This window comes from Pseudophryne corroboree, chromosome 1 (genome assembly GCF_028390025.1).
Source record: "Pseudophryne corroboree isolate aPseCor3 chromosome 1, aPseCor3.hap2, whole genome shotgun sequence".
NCBI lineage: Eukaryota > Metazoa > Chordata > Amphibia > Anura > Myobatrachidae > Pseudophryne > Pseudophryne corroboree.
The window spans coordinates 158,830,952-158,854,166 of NC_086444.1; the positions used below are offsets into that span (position 1 = coordinate 158,830,952).

The window sequence follows — 23,215 nt, forward strand, 5'->3', positions numbered from 1 at the left end:
CACACAAAGTGTGGGCTTCTACAGTGAACTGGCACGTACTGGAAACATCATTTTTGCCTTGTAATACCCAAGTGAACTAATGATATTTATTAAATAATGAAGATTTAAGTGGCCACATTTGCAGAAATCAGTCTTTAACAAACCAAGTGAAAAACGTGTCTGCATCAAGCGGAAAATGGCCAGAATCGCAAGCTACTGAAATCAGAGCAGTAACATTAATGATATAGTATATGTTGCAACAGAGAAAATATATCTTATACTGTAAATAAAATTCATTGGTCTGTTTGTCTTTCCGGTTATGCATTCGGACACTCCTGCACCGAATGGGATGAAACCAAAGCGAGGTGGTCCAGTTGGATCCGGGCCAGGTTTTACGGGGGTTAGGGTCAGGTCAGGCTTCCAGTTGGTGTATGCTGGACAGAACTATGACCCGGGGGGGCCTTTTCGGAGCCTTCCACTGGATGGATTTGGACCAAAACTTCACAAAGTGGTAACACTGGATCCCAGGAGACATACTAGGGTGAGGTCCCAGTCAGACTTCCCGTTGGCGTATACGTGGCAAAACTTTGAATCAAGAAGCCTGTTCTGGGCCTTCCACTGGATGGATTGGGATGAAAACTTCAGAGTGATAACATTGGGTACAAGAAGACATACTAGGGGGATATGGTCCTGGTCAGACCTCCCGTTGGTGTATGCTGGGCAGAACTTTGACACGGGAAGCCTGTTCTGAGCTTTCCACTGGATGAATTTGGATGAAAACGTTAATGAACTGTAATAACTGACAGAAATAACCATCATTCAATGACGTAAAATAACTAACAGAAATGGAGGCGGGAAGACAAAAAAATAAGATTTTAAACCTACCGGTAAATCTTTTTCTCGTAGTCCGTAGAGGATGCTGGGGACTCCGTAAGGACCACGGGGATAGACGGGCTCCGCAGGAGACATGGGCACTTTAAGAAAGACTTTAGGATTTGGGTGTGCACTGGCTCCTCCCTCTATGCCCCTCCTCCAGACCTCAGTTAGAGAAACTGTGCCCAGAGGAGACGGACAGTACAAGGAAAGGATTTTTGTTAAACCAAGGGCAAGATTCATACCAGCCCACACCAATCACACCGTATAACTTGTGATAAACTAACCAGTTAACAGTATGAAATTCAACATAGCTTCAGTCGGAAACTGAAAGCAACCATAACATAACCCTTATGTAAGCAAAACTATATACAAGTCTTGCAGAAGTAGTCCGCACTTGGGACAAGCGCCCAGCATCCTCTACGGACTACGAGAAAAAGATTTACCGGTAGGTTTAAAATATTATTTTCTCTTACGTCCTAGAGGATGCTGGGGACTTCATAAGGACCATGGGGATTATACCAAAGCTCCCAAACGGGCGGGAGAGTGCGGATGACTCTGCAGCACCGATTGAGCAAACAGGAGGTCCTCCTCAGCCAGGGTATCAAATTTGTAGAATTTCGCAAATGTATTTGCCCCTGACTAAGTAGCCGCTGTGCCGAGCCTGTAGTGCCGAGACCCCTCGGGCAGCCGCCCAAGAAGAGCCCACTTTCCTAGTGGAATGGGCCTTGACTGATTTAGGTAACGGCAATCTAGCCGTCATATGCGCCTGCTGAATCGTGGTACAGATCCAGCGAGCAACTATCTGCTTTGAAGCAGGAGCGCCAACCTTGTTGGCTGCATACAGGATAAACAGCGCTTCAGTTTTCCTGACTTTGGCCGTCCTGGCCACGTACATTTTCAAAGCCCTGACTACATCCAGATACTCTGAATCCTCCAAGTCTCGTGTAGCCACCGGCACCACAATAGGTTGGTTCATATGAAAGGATGACACCACCTTTGGCAAGAATTGAGAACAGGTCCGCAATTCCGCCCTATCCATATGGAAAACTAGATAGGGGCTTTTGTGAGACAAAGCCGCCAATTCTGACACTCGCCTAGCCGAAGCTAAGGCCAACAACATGACCACCTTCCAAGTGAGATATTTTAACTCTACTGTCTGAAGTGGTTCAAACCAGTGCGACTTAAGGAAACTCAAAACCACGTTAAGGTCCCAAGGCGCCACCGGAGGTACAAAAGGAGGCTGAATATGAAGCACTCCCTTTACAAAAGTTTGTATTTCTGGAAGTGAAGCCAATTCTTTCTGAAAGAAAATGGATAATGCCGAAATCTGAACCTTAATGGAGCCTAATTTTAGGCCCAAATTCACTCCAGTTTGTAGAAAGTGAAGGAAACGGCCCAGATGGAATTCTTCCGTAGGAGCATTCCTGGCCTCACACCAAGCAACATATTTACGCCATATACGGTGATAATGTTTAGCTGTCACATCCTTCCTAGCCTTTATCAGAGTAGGAATTACCTCATCCGGAATGCCCTTTTCCGCTAGGATCCGGCGTTCAACCGCCATGCCGTCAAACGCAGCCGCGGTAAGTCTTGGAAAAGACAGGGCCCCTGTTGCAACAGGTCCTGTCTTAGAGGAAGAGGCCACGGATCTTCTGTGAGCATCTCCTGCAATTCCGGGTACCAGGCCCTTCGTGGCCAATCTGGAACAATGAGAATTGTCTGAACTCCTCCTTTTCTTATTATTCTCAACACCTTTGGGATGAGAGGAAGAGGAGGAAAAACATATACTGAGTGGAACACCCACGGTGTCACTAGTGCGTCCACCGCTACCGGCTGAGGGTCTCTTGACCTGGCGCAATACCTTTGCAGTTTTTTGTTTAGGAGGGACACCATAATGTCTATCTGGGGCAGGCCCCACTGGCTTGCAATCTGTGTGAAGAGTTCCTGATGAAGTCCCCACTCTCCCGGATGCAGGTCGTGTCTGCTGAGGAAGTCTGCTTCCCAGTTGTCCACTCCCGGAATGAACACTGCTGATAGGGCGCTTACATGGTTTTCCACCCAGCGTCATATCTTTGTGGCTTCCGCCATTGCCACTCTGCTCTTTGTGCCGCCCTGGCAGTTTACATGAGCTACTGCGGTGATGTTGTCTGACTGGATCAGAACTGGTAAGTCGCGAAGCAAAGTCTCCGCTTGACGAAGTGCGTTGAATATGGCCCTTAGCTCCAGGACGTTGATGTGAAGACAAGTCTCCTGACTTGACCAAAGACCCTGGAAGTTCCTTCCTTGTGTGACTGCACCCCAACCTCGGAGGCTCGCGTCCGTGGTCACCAGGACCCTGTCCTGAATGCCGAATCTGCGGCCCTCTAGAAGGTGAGCACTCTGCAGCCACCACAGGAGAGACACGCTGGCACTGGGGGACAGGGTGATCAACCGATGCATTTGTAGATGCGACCCGGACCATTTGTCCAGTAGGTCCCATTGGAAGGTCCGTGCATGGAACCTGCCGAATGGAATGGCCTCGTAAGATGCCACCATCTTTCCCAGGACTCGCGTGCAGTGATGCACGGACACCTGTTTTGGTTTCAATAGGTTCCTGACCAAAGTCACGAGTTCTTGAGCCTTTTCTATCGGCAAATACACCCTTTTCTGGTCCGTATCCAGAATCATGCCCAAGAAGGGTAGACGAGTCTTAGGAACCAGCTGCGACTTCGGGATATTGAGAATCCAGCCGTGTTGCTGTAACACCTTCAGTGAAAGTGACACGCTGTTCAGTAATTGTTCTCTTGATCTCGCTTTTATGAGGAGATCGTCCAAGTACGGGATAATTGTAACACCTTGCTTGCGCAGGAGCACCATCATTACCTTGGTGAAAATTCTCGGGGCCGTGGAAAGCCCAAACGGCAACGTCTGAAATTGGTAATGACAATCCTGTACCGCAAATCTCAGGTACGCCTGATGAGGTGGATATATGGGAACATGAAGATATGCATCCTTTATGTCCAGAGATACCATAAATTCTCCCCCTTCCAGGCTGGCGATGACCGCCCTGAGCGATTCCATCTTGAATTTGAACCTTTTCAAGTATAGGTTCAGGGATTTTAAATTTAAAATGGGTCTGACCGAACCGTCCGGTTTCGGGACCACAAACAGGGTTGAGTAATATCCCCTGCCCTGTTGAAGCGGGGGAACCTTGACCACCACCTGTTGAAGATACAATTTGTCGATTGCATTTAACACTATCTCCTGTTCTTGAGAAGACGTTGGCAGAGCCGATTTGAAAAACCGGCGAGGAGGCACCTCTTCGAATTCCAGTTTGTAACCGAGGGAAACAATTTCTATTGCCCAGGCATCTACCTGTGAGTGGGCCCAGATGTGGCTGAAAATTCGAAGACGTGCCCCCACTGGGGCGGACTCCCTTAGTGGAGCCCCAGCGTCATGCGGTGGATTTTGCAGAGGCCGGGGAGGACTTCTGTTCCTGGGAACTAGCTGTGTTGTGCAGCTTTTTCCCTCTGCCCTTACCTCTGGCAAGATAGGACGATCCACGGCCTTTCTTGTTTCTATTTGATCGAAAGGACTGCATTTGATAATGCGGTGCTTTTTTAGGTTGTGAGGGAATATAAGGTAAAAAATTAGATTTGCCTGCCGTAGCAGTGGAGACCAGGTCCGAGAGACCTTCCCCAAACAATTCCTCACCCTTGTAAGGTAAAACCTCCATATGCCTTTTTGAGTCGGCATCACCTGTCCATTGTCGGGTCCAAAGGACTCTTCTAGCCGAGATCGACATAGCGTTGATTCTCGAACCCAATAGACCAATGTCTCTTTGTGCATCTCTCATATATAAGACAGCATCTTTTATATGTCCTAGGGTCAATAGGATGGTATCCTTATCCAGGGTATCAATTTCCGCTGATAAGGTATCTGTCCATGCTGCTACAGCACTACACACCCATGCCGACGCAATAGCCGGTCTGAGTAAGGTACCTGAATGTGTATAAATGGACTTCAGGGTAACCTCCTGCTTGCGATCAGCAGGATCCCTGAGGGTAGCCGTATCTTGGGAAGGCAGCGCTACCTTTTTGGATAAGCGTGTCAAAGCTTTGTCCACCCTAGGGGATGATTCCCACCGTATCCTGTCCGTTGGCGGGAAAGGATACGCCATAAGAATCCTTTTGGGAATCTGCAGTTTCTTGTCTGGAGATTCCCATGCTTTTTTACATAACTCGTTCAGCTCATGTGAGGGGGGAAAATTTATCTCAGTTTTCTTTCCCTTATACGTGTACCCGCGTGTCAGGGACAGGTGGTTCCTCTGTGATATGCAAAACATCTTTGATTGCAATAATCATATATCGAATACATTTAGCCACCTTTGGCTGTAATTTTGCATCATCATATTCGACACTGGAGTCAGAATCCGTGTCGGTATCCGTGTCAACTATTTGGGATAGTGGGCGCTTTTGGGACCCCGAAGGTCCCTGCGACATAGGTACAGGCATGGGTTGACTCCCTGACTGTTCCCTAGCTTCAGCTTTATCCAATCTTTTGTGTAATAAATTTACATTGGCACTTAAAACATTCCACATATCCATCCAGTCAGGTGTCGGCGCCGTCGACGGCGACACCACATTCGTTTGCTCCTCCTCCTCCATCGAAAAGCCTTCTACCTCAGACATGTCGACACACACGTACCGACACACCACACACTCAGGGAACCCTCTTATCTTAGGACAGTTCCCCCACTAGGCCATTAGGAGAGACAGAGAGAGAGTATGCCAGCACACACCCAGCGCTATAATAACCCAGGACAAAAACACAATATTTATGTTTACCCAGATAGCGCTTTTATACTCAATTCGCCAATTATGTGCCCCCCCTCTACTTTAAAACCCTCACCGTGATCTAAGCAGGGGAGAGTCCGGGAGCTTCCTCTCAGCGGTGCTGTGGAGAAAAAATGTCGCTGGTGAGTGCTGAGGGAGAAGCCCCGCCCCCTCGGCGGCGGGCTTCTGTCCCGCTCTAAAATACAAAACTTTGGCGGGGGGCTCGTAGGTATATACAGTGGCCGGCTGTATATACCCATCTTTTGCCAGGAGAGGTTTATTTGCTGCCCAGGGTGCCCCCCCCGCGCCCTGCACCCTTACAATGACACAGTATGTGAGGTGATTGGAGCAATGGCGCACAGCTGCAGTGCTGTGCGTTACCTCAGTGAAGAACAGTGAAGTCTTCTGCCGCCTCTGATGTCTTCTAACTTCTCATACTCACATGGCTTCTGCCTTCAGGCTCTGTGAGGAGGACGGCGGCGCGGCTCCGGGACGGACGGCGAGGATGAGACCTGCGTACCGATCCCTCTGGAGCTAATGGTGTCCAGTAGCCTAAGAAGCAGAGCCTTTCAACTCACAGAGGTAGGTCTGCTTCTCTCCCCTCAGTCCCACGATGCAGGGAGTCTGTTGCAAGCAGGCTCCCTGAAAATAAAAAAACCTAACATAATACTTTCTGTCAGAAACTCAGGAGTGCCTCTGAAAAGCACCCAGTCTCCTCTGGGCACAGTAATCAACTGAGGTCTGGAGGAGGGGCATAGAGGGAGGAGCCAGTGCACACCCAAATCCTAAAGTCTTTCTTAAAGTGCCCATGTCTCCTGCGGAGCACGTCTATCCCCGTGGTCCTTACGGAGTCCCCAGCATCCTCTAGGACGTAAGAGAAATATTTAATACCTAGAAGCCTTGGGAGAGCAACATATCGAGGGGGCCGGACCGCCCCCAACAGTGATGCCAGTGACACGCCCCCTATTTGAGTGACCGCATGCTACCTGCCCAGCACCTCTGCGACCTGCCCGCCCGGAATCCTGGGAGGTGGCGCACCAAAATCATCATAGTGCGGGCATATCACTGCAGGGCGGTTTTCATGCTTGCCCATGTTTAACATTATATATAATATAGATAAAATATAAATGTGGTGCTGCTAATTGCCTATTCTAACACAATGTAGTAAAAAAGCCAGTCTTATAGATATCCAGCTAACGGCAGAAATAGAAAGGTCCTGAGAAGATTTTTGCTTTTTCGTCTGGACTTTTGTGTGTGTGTTCTGGGCACTGCGCCCATGTTTACGGGTGGTTCTGCCAATAACTCCTTACTAGGAAGGTGCAGCCATAGGTCAGTGGCCACCCCTGAGACATTAAGGGCCTGATCTTAAAGTTCTTTACAGAACAGATCTTTAAAAAAAATTACATTTATAATGTGGATCCAAATTACAATAAAAGCGGAACATATGAGATATATTAAAATAATAAATAGAAAAATTAGATAATTGTAAATGACAGGTAAATATTTTCAGTTCTCAGTTTGTGCACCAAATAATCAGGGGTAAATTTACTAAAGCATCTAAAACAGAGAATTGGTGATGTTCCCATAGCAACCAATCAAATGCTTACTATCATTTTCTAAAAGGCAGTAGAGAAATGATAGCATCTGAATGGTTGCTATGGGCAACATCCCCGATGCTATGTTTTAGAAGCTTTAGTACATTTATTCCTCAGTCTGTGCTTCAGTTAATTAGCAAAGGCTTTTATCACACTTCCCAGAACCCCAATTTCAGAGGGACACTTTACTTTGTTCCACCGTAACGATCAGGACTAATTGGTTCCAATCGCCAGACATCTGGGTAGCAGTGCAGTGTAAATAGGTGCAGCACCCAGCTGCCAATGGTGCATACAGTAGTGAAATGGAGAGCCGCGCGTCACTTCCAGTTGGTGCCTGACTTCAGGTGTCTGTCTCTCCTGGACGTAAACCAGAACACCAATGGCTATCATGCACATCACTTAGGATACTCCAATGACCTGTAACTGGTATGAGGTAGCCGGTTCTACGTTTTCTGGTGTGCTCTCTCATCCAGGCTGCTGAGGAATCCTGATCAACCACAATGGACAGCAGACGGCCTTAACTTTCCCTTTGTCAGGAGTGGGTATAATCACTCTCTCATCTATCATTCAATGCAGCCCTGCAGGGGTCAGGCAGCAGAAGTGACAGAACCCAAACACTTATTTCTTCTCTATTCAGCATTTAATGTTTATATCGAAAAATCTGGCCAAACTATTATGCGCGGTGAGGTGCATTATTCAGTAAGAAATATAAAATATATGGGATTCTACAAATACTAATTTGCATAAAACAAATGTTCTTACTGTCACTTTAAAATGACTAATACTGCTCACAGTATCCTAATAGCTGTATACATTTTCTAAAAGAATTCATGAGACAATTTTTGCCAGATGTGTTGAGGTATGCTATTGCTAGAGGACATCCTTTACCTAATACAATTACATGTTTTGCTAGCTGAGTATTGAGTATCCGGACTCCAGGTCGACACCAATAAGGTCGACACCTGAAATAGGTCGACCTGGACAAGGTCGACCTGCAAAAAAGTTGACATGAGTTTTTACTTTTTTTACTTCATTTTTTGACCTTTTTCATACTTTACGATGCACGTGGACTACAATTGGGAACGGTAACCTGTGCCGAGCGCAGCGGAGCGAGGCACCATGCCCGAAGCATGCCGAGCGAACACGGTGCACTAATTGGGGTTCCCGGTCACATTACGGAGAAAACTACACCAAAGGAACATAAAAAGACTCATGTCGGCCTTGTTCATGTCAACCTTTTGTTCATGTTTACCTATTTCAGGTGTCAACCTAAGGTGTGTCGACCTAAGTGGTGTCGACCTTGAGTCCCATACCCGAGTATTGATGCATGGACTTGTTCAATAAGATAAACCATGGTGATATTGTTATACATATATACTGGAATCACATTAGGAGCATGTTCAATAAATACTAGTTCCCCCTGTAGCATACGGTCACCTTCCGATTGGGGCAAGTTTACCGACAAGAAATTGGTTGTTCTTGAATATAAGGTTAACTTAATTAAGGACATTAGCACACACTCTCTTTATATGATGAAAGAATTGTTGATGCACTAAGAAGAACATTACTATACTTTGCTAAATTTGAAGCTACTGATTCGAGTTGATCGTTGACAGACGTGGATTTTAACAATTTTTTAAGTAATTTTTATAGAAATGTAATTCTTTATGTTGTATCCATTGCCTTATATATGTTTTTTAGGGGTAACTAATAAAAGTTCCATTTTATCAAAACAATGTTATCCCAATTTTCCCCCTTCCGTTGGTTACCTACAAATGTGTTCTTACCATGTGGTTTTTTCCCCCCTCCTTAACAGCGTACTCCTGCCCCACTGTGTGCTATTCCAGTAATGTGTACCTCCACTGATTGCACACCCTGCCAGGCAACCTACGCAGTGCACCCTGGATGGTTCCTCCGCTGGCAGGATGCACTTCATGTGGTTCTTTCCGTACAGGGCATATCATACTACTACACAAGTGTCAGTTTTGCATCAGGCCTTGTTTGGCTCATCACCCACAGTGTACCCTTCGTAGTGCCCCAACATGGATGCATCATTTGGTACGCTTGTAGATGGAATGAAAAATACATGGACCTGACTGTTTTGTTGGGACCCTACTCTGAGCATTAGGATGCTGCCGTCACCCCTATTTGTGTCATCTGTTCTAGGGGTAGACTATTCCACCTAGGGACATCCTATGCAGCGCGCCCAAGATGTATCAATCTGATTAAGTGGAATAACTGGGCAAATTAAGCAAAGGTCACTGGTATCATGTATGGATATGGCTACTTAAATTAAAGGGAAGAGTATCACATGGAAATATTCTACAACTCTATGAATATAGAATGCCTGACATTTTCTTCAATAGGGATCTTCTGTTAATCTCCTACCAATTTGCAAATGTCATTGATAAATATTGTCTGGACCTTGCTTTAGACAAATAAACTTGTTAAAATGATATTCATAAGTACTGTATTTCAATCATAAATGCAGCAACTCATTTAATCAATTGGAGGATGTGAATACAATCGGACACATTTCTCCTTTAATCATGTGTTACAGCACTCACCATTTTGTTGAATATTTTTGACTGTGTTATGTGTGTCCCGGTTCACAGTGTCCCCTCTGAGCTCTTCTAGAATCCCTTTATTGAGGCAAACATCGACATGTCTGTTAAAAGTTGCAAGGTCTGTTGTATCCTGCTGCAAATTGCATACTGGGCAGATCAGAGTGGAATCTCCCAGAGACACTGCTGGACTTGGCGGTGCTGCGGCTTTACAATCAGGACCTTTAATTCCATCATGACTTCCTAAGTCAAAATCTTCTAAAGGACTGTCACATGTTACGTCATCATTATAAATATTCTGGTTCATCTTTAAGTCTGGTTTTCTTATTATCATTGAGTTTTTGTCAATAACAAAGTCTTCCAAGTCATCACCCGGTGCTACTGTCACCATTTTGTTTTTAAGATTGTTCTTGTGGTCTTCATTACCAGATTCTTCACAAGACACTCCACTAGTTCCAACAGGCAAGTCTTTACATCTGTTTGATGTTCCAACACCGCTGGAAGGAGGCGATTTACTTAAACACATGTCGATATGCTTATTGAATCCAAATAGATCCCAACCGCTCTGCTTCATCAAGCAAATTGGACATGTGAAATCTGGTTCCTGGCAAATATCATCTACCTTGGTCTCTTCCTCTTGCTCCTGGTATGAGACAGCTGTGGTGATTGGCTCTCTACTAGTGACATCATGGCTTGTGGAGCCTTCAAACACCCCCAGCTGCCGAGCTGCCCGCTTCTGATTGAAGAAACTCTCTCTCTGAGGAGCAGGGGCCTGCGTTCCCTGGTTGGCTGGGTCTGGCTTCTCCAATGAGCACATCCTTTCAGTCGGCTTACTCGTACACAGGAAGCTAGTTATACTTTTCTGATGCCATTTCTCATCTTCAGGCAGGAATCCGGAAACTCTCACACCTTCATATATTAAAATGGAAAGAACAACCATTATAAAACTATGGGACAAACTATATGCAGAATAATGTAGCCATTGATGTAAAAGATTATAAGAGGAGCAAAAGTGAGCAGAACGTAACAATAGAATACTACTTCAGGATGACTTTAAATATGCACATAACACAATGGGCGAGATTCAATTGTTTTGAGCCCTCGGTCTCCCATCTAAAGTGATGGGAGATCGCAGAGTACAATTCAATTTTTTTTTCTGCGCTAATCGGGGTCAGGTTTAGCTGCATAAAGCAGCTAAACCAGACCAAAGTGCTGGGCGCGATCTTGAAAAGTGCCATTTGTGCGCCCAAACAGGTCACATATTGTGCATTTCAGCTCGTCACACACGGTGAGCTGAAATATCGCGCCCAAACAGAGCTACAATTGAATAGCTGCGTTTGGGCACCATCTAGTGCCTGCCGGAGGGATAACAATTGAATCTCACCCAATGTGTTATCCCTGTAATGAAAACTGATAAGATCCTATTAGACAGCTGAAGCCCAATAAGTTTATTTTGCACAAGCTGCATGCCACTCATTGCCACACCCACATACAAGATACATATCTATAATATACTTACCTACTCACCGAGAATATAATATGTGTACACACACATCCTCCTACACCTAGCCTCAATATATCATACGGCATAACTGAGCCACTCCGAGGAGTAGTTTACGGTCTTTTTCTTTGAATTTTGCAATTTGTTTGTATCACAGACGCAGCAAAACACCACTAAATGCTGGACTATGACATTACCCGCACAGGGATTAGTTTTAAACAAGTACAAAGTCACAAATAAAGCACAAGGGAGCTTAGAGTGAGAAACCACCATCGTAGCACTTTTTATGCAGATGTACAAGTGTCACACATCAAATGGATCAATGCAATCCAGCAAAGTGGTTTTGTCACTTCTAGTTTTATTTCTACAATTTGAGTAAAAAACAGGCACCATAAAGGGATGAGTATGAGTGATGATGAGCATTTAGAACCAGGAGTTAAGAGTGCCAGTAAGGTGGTAGGACAACATGTGGGTTCTGTTTTACAGGTCACAATAATTCCGTAAACATAACTAGGATACGAATCATAGAGAAATTTGCTTGCGTAGAGAAAAGAATAAGTGGAAAGACTTATCAGGTAAAACTGTGGCTTTCAGAGGTGCAAAATTAGCACATTGCTATGGTAGTGAAAAGGTTAAATGTGACAGTGGCGTCCCATGGTCTGTTTTGACCTTAGATTACTTTATTTGAACCTTTATTTTTAAAGCTCACAAATATCCTACAGCCATGTACAACAAGGTAGATCAAATGAGCCTAAAAAAAGAAAATAAAGAACACACTGAGAAATAGGTCAAAGGGTACCACACGACAGATCTTAAAATAATTTTAATTATGGACTTTATAGCATATATAAAACAAATGATCATTGTAAATGGGTTATTTCATAGAATTAAACTTCAGATTTACCCATCAGCCTAAGACGCAAAGGTTCTGGTGAAGATAAATCAATTTCTGCCTTAAGAATTTCCTTGGCAACAGAGAAGATTTCCTCTTCTGTAGATACTGCATAGGATACCGTAGACGCTCTGGTCTTGACTTCAAATTTGACATTTTTCAGTTTCAGTGTCACAGTTCTACCCTATAATAAAGGAAAACACAGGCCGGTTATAATCCTGTAAGGCTCCAGTGTGTTGCTTTTGGCAGCTGGATGAAAGGTCACATGCAGGTTAGTACGCTACATTCATAATGGGAAATGAGAGTCCCACCCATTGACTGAACTCTTGTCTCTCTGTGCAGATGCCAAACTAATACTACTAAAATGTAATAAATGCTTAGAAAACATGAGCTGCTGATCCCTAAGACTAAGCAGGAAATAACTGTGGACAAGGACATTTCTAAAACAACTAAAACAGGAAGTGCAAAGAAAAGTAAAACATAAATAAAATCTTATCCCTGGATGAGAACCTGGAAAATATTTTTTCATAAATGGAAACGTACGAAGCAGATTATTGTACAAACTGAATTTTTTTGTGTCTTTCTAATGAGCCAGTAGTTAACTTTTCAAGACAAGCTTTCAAGAGGTTCTCCTGATCAAGTCGTGCACTGGTAAAATATAAAGACAAAGGAATAAATAAAAAGACAAAGGAAAAGACATTTAAACAGTTCATGGGCACTACAATGGGAAGTGAAATTGGGCTGCACCAAGCAGACTGACTCATGGCAGAAAAAGATTATAAAAGACATATGCGAGTGATTTACAACACAACTCACAAATATGAAATATTAATACATGGAAGTTTGTCAGAAAAACTTTCAAAGAATTGAATAGCTTCCATTGAACAGATTTACAAATGGAATTCTATGCAATTGCCACCTCCGGGACACAAGCATAATGCAGGCCATACATCTAAGGGGAAACTGCTTTATTCCAATCCGATATCTGGTTAGCTGATCAGCTGTCTCTGATGGTCAGCGATTTCTTGGGAGTTCTGCAATACTGAGCATGTTAAAGATTCCTGATTTACCAATTCCGATAATTTTTTGGTCAGAATTGGCGAATCGAGATCAACATGTTGGAATGTGCCAATCATCTGACCCAGGCTTCAACAGAACGGGAAAATGCCTCGATGGATACTGGATAGATGGGCCCCTTAACTTATGGCTTGACTTGCACACAGGTCTAAATGCGGACACAACTAGAGTGTTTTAGCAAACTGCGCAAGTGCCATACACACACATCTTTATATATCTTCTGGTGCTCCTGAATCAGATAGATCTCGGGTGCTTCTATCTGTCTGTGAAATGGGCGTTTCTGGATGTCAACTGTGCGTAATCATTGAAGAAAACCATCAGGATGCAGTGCCATAGGCATGTTGCAGGGGTGTAACCATAGTTACACCCTATTCTAAGTTGAGTGTATGCCAACAAGATGTCTGTTTGTTGCATTAAGCATGGAGTTAAAGTAAGTGCTATTGATAATAATGCCTGCTCTTCTCACATACGGAGAAAGTGGTGTAATACATACGAATTAAGAGACATTTAATTTACAATTTGTATTCACAGTGCAACCACATTCGGGACCTGACTGCGGCTTAAAATCGGACACTACTTTGAAAACCCATAAAATACAGTGATGCAACTAGATACCACCAAATAAGCTCTGAGCCTGAAGAATCAAACATCTTACAGAGTTGGCTGGATCTTTCCAACAAAACAGCTAAATGCACAAATAATAAATAAAAGCAAAAAAGAACTGGGAAACTTTTGTGAAAACTTGTTACATAACAAGACCCTGCCACAGTGGAGCTTTTACAGTCTAAGGGGGACATTTACTAAGCAGTGATAAGAGCGGAGAAGTGAGCCATTGGAGAAGTTGCCCATGGCAACCAATCAGCACTGAAGTAACATCTATAATTTGCATACTATAAAATCATACAGAGCTGCTGACTAGTTGATGGGGCAACTTCTCCACTGGCTCACTTCTCCGCTCTTATCCCTGCTTAGTAAATGTCCCCCTAAATTCGCTATCATATAAGCAAGTACACACACATATATACACAATGGTTAATTATGGCAGAATCCAATGAACCCTACCAGTATGTTTTTGAAGTGTGAGAACAAATCAGCGCATCTGGCGGAAACCCATGCAAACATGGGGAGTACATACAAACTCCGCACAGATAGACCAGAAACTGCATTTGAAATCATGACATCAGTGCAGTGAGGCAGTTAGGCTAACCACTATGCCAAAGTCTACCCCATACATCCTTGTGGGTCCCAAATAAGATAAAACTGCTTTAATCATGGCACCAGACGTATTGTGAGCTTAAGAGTTGGAGTAGGGGAAATGAGGACTGTTCGGGATGGATTTATCTTTCAATTTCTGATTATATACAGTGCATCCGGAAAGCATTCACTTTTTCCACATTTTATGTTACAGCCTTATTCCAAAATTGAATAAATTTATTTTTCCCCTCAAAATTCTTTTGTGATTTTTGCCATGAAGCTCAAAATTGAGCTCAGGTACATCCTGTTTCCACTGATCATCCTTGAGATGATCTTAATTGGAGTCCACCTGAGGTAAATTCAGTTGATTGGACATGATTTGGAAAGGCACACACCTGTCTAAATAAGGTCCCACACTTGACAGTGGATGTCTGAGCACAAACCAAGCATGAAGTCAAAGGAATTGTCTATAGACATCCGAGACAGGATTGTCTCGAGGCACAAATCTGGAGAAGGGTACAGAAAATATCTGCTGCTTTGAAGGTCCTAATGTGCACAGTGGCCTCCATCATTCGTAAATGGAAGAAGTTCGGAGCCACCAGGACTCTTCCTAGAGCTGGCCGGCCGTCTAAACTGAGCGATTGGGGGAGAAGGGCCCTAGTCAGGGAGGTGGCCAAGAACCCGATGGTCACTCTTTCAGAGCTACAGCATTCCTCTGTGGAGAGAGGAGAACCTTCCAGAAGGACAACCATCTCTGCAGCAATCCACCAATCAAGCCTGTATGGTAGAGTTGCCAGACTGAAGCCACTCCTTAATAAAAAGCACATGGCAGCCCACCTGGAGTTTGCCAAAATGTACTTGAAGAGCTCAGACCATGAGAAACAAAATTCTCTGGTAATTCCAAGTTGATCGCAGCAGGATTTTTTTTAGCAATTGGGCAAAACCATGTGCACTGCAGGGGAGGCAGATATAACATGTGCAGAAAGAGTTAGATTTGGGTGGGTTATTTTGTTTCTGTGCAGGGTAAATACTGGCTGCTTTATTTTTTTTACTTGTGTAATTTTTTATTGAAGTTTTTCAGGGAAAAACAAAAAACATTAAATACAGAACAAAACCAAAACATCTAACAAAACAAGGAAAAAGGTACAGGAAAAATACAGCAAACAATACAATCTGTGTCACAGTGTCACATAGATAAAGATAATAAGTGTCACGGCAATCTCGCAAATTCACATACTAAGCCTCAATCAGTTAGAGAATAGTGCCCCAGCTGCAGCCAGACGGGAGGTATTCCACCTATCCCACTTGCTGAAGTAATGGGGCAGGGTCCCTCTAGACCTATGTGTAAACATCTCATGTCCTGACACCTCATTCACTAGAGCTCGCCAATTGTACACATTAGGGGAAGAAGTAGCAAACCAGTTACGCGCTATAATCACCTTAGCTAAGGTAGTCAGGCAAAGAACATATTTGTATAATGCCGGGCAGTAGGATTCCTCTAAGTCTAGCGCAAACATACACAGTGTAGGAGAAAGGGGGGGCAGCGTAGGTTCAGTAAGCAGAATGTCCGACCAGACTGCTTCCCAAAAGGCATATACAGTGGGGCACAGCCATAGTAGATGCCAAAAGGTAGCTTCAGGGGCACCACATCTTGGGCAGGTAGTACCAAGCCGTAGCCCTGCTTTACATAAAGAAACTGGAGTTCTATACGTCCTATGTAAAACAAAGAAATAAACCTGCTGGTACTTGACACACTGAGTAGTATATTTAAGAGAGCACAACACCTGGAGCCATTGGTCATCTGTAAGTGAGCCAATGTCTTGCTCCCACTTAAGTTTAAGTTGGTCAAATATATTCGGGCAGATGTGGGCATTAAGACTAACATATAAAATGGAAACTTGGTGACTTGTACCCAAATTCATAACCATGTCTTTAATCGGGGAATCAGAAATGGACGGAGGCGAGGCCCCAAACTGTGCCTGCACCGCATGGCGGAGCTGTAGATAACGATAAAAGGATCTATTGGATATTTCAAGCTCTTCCTGCAGTTGTGTGAAAGATTTGAAAACACCATTATCATACAGTTGTGAAACTGTGGTAAGGCCCGCCCCAATCCATATGTTGTCCTGTGAGAGCTGCAATAACTCCCTATACGCTGGGTTAAACCAAAGTGGCGTGTCAGAATCTGTACCTCGCCATGCATAGTAGGAGTGAGTTTGACGCCATACAAGTAGCGACTGACGGTGTAAAGGAGGAAGACCAGCAGTAGAAGAGGCAGAGAGAAGGAACTGGACAGGGGAGAAGTGAGACCCCACACACTCGGCAAAGAATCTCTCAAACGTGGGACTATCCCTACTGAGAATCCAATTAGACAAATGCGCAAGTTGAGCAGCTAGATAATAGGCCCGGAGATTGGGAAAACCCAAACCTCCATCCAATTTAGCCCTAACCAGAGCTCTCAGGGCAACCCTAGGCGTTTTGTCGCCCCAAACAAAAGAGGAAAGCACACTATCAATGCTTGTAAAAATTTTCTTGGGGATATAAGTAGGAGAGTGCTGCAATAGATAAAGATATTTTGGTATTATCACCATCTTGATCAAGTTAATGCGACCCGTGACAGTAAGGGGAAGCTTCTTCCATATATGAATCCGTCGCTTCAGATCCACCGTGACCTGGTCAATGTTTTGATGTACAAAAGACTTAACATTAGGAGTGATCCAGACACCAAGATACTGAAAGCGAAGGGTCCAGTACAAGGAGGACACAATAGGCAATGGGTCAGGAAGAATACCAGATATGGAAAAGACATTAGATTTATTCCAGTTGATAGTCAGGCCGGAATAGAGGCCAAATGTATCAACAATACTTAGAAGGGAGGTCAGGGAAGCATCAGGGTCTCTGAGAAACAAAAGTATGTCATCGGCATATAATGCAATAACATCCTCATGTCCGTCAATAGTAATGCCCCTAACATCAGGGGACGCTCTGATGAAACACGCCAATGGTTCCACAGCCAGGGCAAAAAGGGCAGGGGACAGTGGGCAGCCCCGTCTAGTACCACGAGACAAAGCAAATGGGGATGTTACATAGCCATTGACAGATATTCGAGCCACGGGGGAGGAATAGAGTAATTGTACCCAGCGTATGAATTTGGGGCCAAAAGCAAATCGTCTAAGGACTTCCCACAAATACTCCCATTCCACAGAGTCGAAGGCCTTGGCAGCATCCAGGGAAACCACCGCAGCCTCCGACTCGGGCTGGTCCCCCATCTGCAGGTGACAAAACAGTCGCCTCAAATTTTGGAGAGTAGACTTGCCTGGCATAAATCCTGTCTGATCATCATGAATGATCGAAGTGATAACACTATTGAGTCTTAGTGCCAGAATTTTGGCCAAAATCTTGACATCAGTAGGTAGTAATGAGATTGGGCGGTAGGATTCTGGGGCCGTAGGGTCCTTACCTGGTTTGAGGATCACCACAATAATAGATTCTGACATAGAAGGAGGCAAACGAGCACCCTCTAGCAAGGCATTAAAGAGAGTCAAAAGATAGGGGACAAAGTATGCACGATATTGTCTGTAGACTTCAACCGGTATACCGTCGCTACCCGGGGCCTTTTTATTAGGGAAGGAGGCAATAGCTGCCTCAACTTCCTCTGGAGTGATACTAGCATCTAAAAAATCCATAGATTATTGGGATAACTGCAGTAGGACAATACATGAAAGATATTGCTGTAGTTGACTGGAGGTATAAGTGACTTTAGAGGCATACAACGAGGAATAAAAGGACTGGAAAACCTGGACTATTTCAGGAGTGGCATAGACCATTTCGCCCTGGGCATCACAGATCTGCTGAATGGAACCTCCAGTTCTCTCCCCCCGAGCTAGAAAAGCCAAGTAACTACCCCCCGTGTCCGATTGTGAATGCTGGGAGAAAAGTAATTTGCGCCTTGATTTATCAAGTAAATGGTCAGACCAGGCTTTCCTGGCCAAATCCCACCTCACTCGGTCACTAAGGGTCTTAGTAGAAAGGTAAACAGACTCAGTTTGGGAACAGGCAAGCTCCAGGCGCACCTCCTCCTCCCTACTAGAGTTTTTGACACTAGCTATTTGTCGTATGAAGGAGCCCCGTAGCGAAGCCTTAAATGCATCATGTTTAACCAGTTGATCAGAACAGGACGCATTATGAACCTCAAAATCACTCTATTCACGAACCAAGGCCTCATGATCAGTCAACAAGGTCAACCAGAAGGGATTCAATTTCCAAAGTTTAGCCCCACAGACAGGCACAGAATCTAGGGCCACCAGCAAGGGTGAGTGGTCCGAGATTCCCCTCTGTAGGTACTGGACATCTAGTATTCTAGCAGTGAGATCAGGGGAAACGAGGGCCAAATCTATTCTCGAGAACGTGTGAAAACTGGCCGAGTGGCAAGAGTATTGTAGTTGTTTGGGGTGTCTCAGCCTCCAAATATCCAGGAGCCCAAGCTCGGCAACCAGCCTCGCAAATGGTGTGGGGGATGGGGAAGTAGAAGGTAGAGAAGGGGGAAGCTCAGCCCACCGATCTAAAACTTTATCTAAAACATTATTGAAATCTCCAATGCAAAGGACCGGTGCTGAGGGAGAAGTAGCAATAAACGACATTGCCTGTCGGAGTACTTCATTATTGTAGGGGGGGGGGGGGGGGGGGATATAAACAGCAAGTATATGCAAAAGTGTACGGTTAACATAAGCCCTAAGGAATACATACCTGCCATATTGGTCAATTTGACTATGAACTAAATGGAAATTAACCGACTTCCACACCAAAACTGAAACCCCCCTGGAATTAGCAGAAAAGGTGGAATGATAGGAGAGACCAACCCAGGGCTTCCTGAGAGCCAAGGTTCTAGTACCAACCAAGTGTGTTTCGGAGAGGCATATGACATCTGCCTTATACTTCCTCACCTGAGATAAAACCAGAGCCCGCTTGATGTGGTCATTCAGGCCCCTCACATTCCAGCCGAGTATGCGGAGTCCATCAACCCCTGCAGCCATGAGTATAAGAAAGAAAGGACAGAAGGAGAAAAGAAGCAAGGGGCGAATATGGAGAGGCAGAAGAAGAGGAATATCCAAGGCAAGCAGGACACGTAACAGAGAGGAACCCGGAGTGTAGAGAAGGAAGGAGCAAAGGGACCACTGCGGCCCCCCTCCAGCAAGCAGTCATAGCATCCGGAGACCAAAAGGCACATATAAGAAAAAACATAGACACATTGCAGTTCAAGAAAAAAAATAACACAGTGACACATGGAGCAATACATATACAAGAAAAAAACAACAACCCAAAACTGCCCAAACACCCCCCTCCCTGCATATCCATCCCAAACTAGACACGCCTGGATCCCAAAAAAACCCAACTAAACTAAAGCTGAAAACCTATAGCAACCCCAGGGAGTAGAGACAAGTATTGCCTCTACAAAAAGGCTATATCCTAGCATTCAGCTCCTAAACTTAAAGATCGTCCCCGTTACATGAATAGCAGGAGTACAAAACCCAGCAAACAATGCGACCCCTGAGAGAGAAACAGTCCTTAGTTAGGGGCCCGAGGTCTACGCTCCAGCCAGGCCTCCGCCTCTTGAGGGGTATTGAAGAAGTGTGTGGAGCCATCATACACCACCCTTAAACGTGCCGGAAACAACATGGCATATTGGATTTGATGGTCACGAAGCTTCCTTTTGACCTGAAGGAACTGCGCACGCGACTTCTGGACATCTACGGCAAAGTCCGGATAAACAGAAATATCATGGTTGTCAAATTTCAAAGGACCCTGTGTGCGGGCCAGCCGCAGGACCGCATCCCGGTCCCTGTAGTGTAGGAAACGGGCTATGAAAGTGCGTGCAGGTGCGCCCGGGGGAGGAGCCCTGGCAGGCAATCGGTGCGCCCTCTCCACAGAAAACTGAGGACCAAAGTCATCGCGTTGAAATAATCGGAGAAGCCATGTTTCCAGGAACGATTCTGGGGAGGAGCCCTCCGCTCTCTCCGGGAGGCCCACAAAGTGGACGTTATTACGATGTAGTCTTCCTTCAATATCAGAAAGCTTCGCCTTAACTGCCGACATTTGAGTTGTGAGATTGGAAACTGTATCTTTAAGAGGATTGGTGACGTCTTCTAGGTCGGAGATACGGTGCTCCGCTTCCCCCACCCGTTCACGAATCTTTTGCATGTCATGTCTGATTAAAGTGATATCCACCTGTGCTTGGCCGATTTTATCCATGACTGTGTTCGGACGTGAATATGGCCAAAAGAATTTGCTGCGTCGACTGGGACGTGTCATCCTCTCGAGGAGGTGTCCCCGAGGGGGAAGGAGGGGATGGGGGAGCAGTACCCCGGGTGGGTTGGGAGGAGGACTGAGAACCTCTAGCATATTTTTCAAGCTTAGCAGCAGCGGTAGCAGCAGCAGCACTGCCCCCACGCACTATGACGGGACACGGGTGGAACATGGGGGTGGAGGTAGAAATAGCAAAAACAGTAGAGGCCAAGTGCGAGGGCAAAGCTACTGAAGTAATGCAGAAAGAGGACTCCCGCAGCGATGATATAGAACAAACAATACGTGCTCACCACAGGCTGTAAATCTTCAGGCATTCCAGAGTCTCACTTAGGTGAATGAACACAAGCAGGGAAAAGGAAATCTTTAGTGGCAACAGTCAGGCTGAATAATCAGCAGCAGGCTTTCAAGTGGACCCTCATGGAGAGTAGTGTAGATAGGGAAGCGCCAACCAGCAATGTAGGTAGAGTAGGATAACTGCAGGTGTCCAGGCAGCTCCGCAGGCAGAGTAGTGCAGACAGGATGGCTCCAACCAGCAGTGTAGGGAGGCAGGGGTCGTCAGGAGGGACGGTCAGTGCAGATAGATGCACCCCCGCACTGTCAGCAGCAATCACCGCCACACAGGGACTTTCAGCCCGCCAGACGCAAGGAGGAGGGAGACAGGGGTACACGCCGCCCCCCGGATTAGCAGAAACAGCAGAGGGCACGGGTGAAGGGAGCTCCGGCCCAGCGCGTCCCCGGCCTCCGCTGTTAGTTCTTAATATGGCGCCGCACTTCCGGTCAGACGGAAGGAGTGAGGCAGAGCGGTGTAGGCCGCGATCCGTCCAGCGGCCGCCCAGGGCAGAAACACAGTCCCGCAGACCCCTCAAAACGTGCAGGGCCAAGAGTCACAAAGGGTGAGCCAGGTCAGGAGCGATCACCAGCGGGGGAATCAGGATAAAGAAAGCAGGATAGACGGAGCTCTAACTCCTAGCTCCTTACTCCATGCTCGGCCAAGCCACGCCCCGGCTGCTTTATTTTTACACTGCAAATTAGATTGCAGATTGAACACACCCCACCCAAATCTAACTCTCTCTGCACATGTTATATCTGCCTCCCCTGCAGTGCACATGGTTTTGCCCAATTGCTAACAAAAATCCTGCTGCGATCAACTTGGAATTACCCCCAAAGATTGAACACTTTGGCGTGAATGCCAGGCGTCATGTTTGGAGGAAACCAGGCACCGCTCATCACCAGGCCAATACCATCCCTACAGTAAAGCATGGTGGTGGCAGCATCATGCTGTGGGGATGTTTTTCAGTGGCAGGAACTGGGTGACTAGTCAGGATAGAGGAAAAGATGAATGCAGCAATGTACAGAGACATCCTGGATGAAAATCTTCTCCAGAGCGCTCGTGACCTCAGACTGGGGCAACGGTTCATCTTTCAGCAGGACAACAACCCTAAGCACACAGCCAAGATATCAAAGGAGTGGCTTCAGGACAACTCTGTGAATGTCCATGACTGGCCCAGCCAGAGCCCAGACTTGAATACGAATGAACATCTCTGGAGAGATCTGAAAATGGCAGTGCACCGACGCTTCCCATCCAACCTGATGGAGCTTGAGAGGTGCTGCAAAGAGGAATGGGTGAAACTGCCCAAAGATAGGTGTACCAAGCTTGTGGCAATATTCAAAAAGACTTGAGGCTGTAATTGCTGCCAAAGGTGCATCAACAAAGTATTGAGCAAAGGCTGTGAATACTTAGTTTTAGTTTTTTTTATAAATTAGCAAAAATCTCAAAAACACTTTTTTCAAGTTGTCATTATGGGTATTATGTGTAGAATTTTGAGGGGAAAAAATTAATTTATTCCATTTTAGAATAAGGCTGTAACATAACAAAATGTGGAAAAATAAGATTTTAAACCTATCGGTAAATCTTTTTCTCCTAGTCCGTAGAGGATGCTGGGGACTCCGTAAGGACCATGGGGAATAGTCGGGCTCCGCAGGAGACATGGGCACCAAAAAGAACTTTAGATATGGGTGTGCACTGGCTCCTCCCTCTATGCCCCTCCTCCAGATCTCAGTTAGAGAAACTGTGCCCAGAGGAGACGGACAGTACGAGGAAAGGAATTTTGTTAATCTAAGGGCAAGATTCATACCAGCTCACACCATCCACACCGTATAACATGGATATACGAACCAGTCAACAGTATGAAACAAAACAGCATCAGCCCGAGACAGATCAAAACTGTAACATAACCCTTATGTAAGCAGAAACTATATACAAGTCTTGCAGAATTTAGTTCGCACTGGGACGGGCGCCCAGCATCCTCTACGGACTAGGAGAAAAAGATTTACCGGTAGGTTTAAAATCTTATTTTCTCTTACGTCCTAGAGGATGCTGGGGACTCCGTAAGGACCATGGGGATTATACCAAAGCTCCA

At 45.4% G+C, this 23,215-nt stretch overlaps 1 protein-coding gene across 3 annotated transcripts in view; it reads right to left on the reverse strand.

Annotated features, from left to right (window-relative positions):
* The window catches only part of POLK (DNA polymerase kappa), a 309,870-nt gene that overhangs the window by 13,845 nt on the left and 272,810 nt on the right, over positions 1 to 23,215 (reverse strand). For all 3 annotated transcript variants that reach the window (XM_063963814.1, XM_063963824.1, XM_063963822.1), the window contains 2 exons: positions 12,234 to 12,405; positions 9,832 to 10,737 (listed from right to left, as the gene is read on the reverse strand). In XM_063963814.1, the coding sequence (XP_063819884.1) occupies positions 9,832 to 10,737; positions 12,234 to 12,405 (1,078 nt within the window). The remainder of the gene's footprint in view (positions 1 to 9,831; positions 10,738 to 12,233; positions 12,406 to 23,215) is intronic.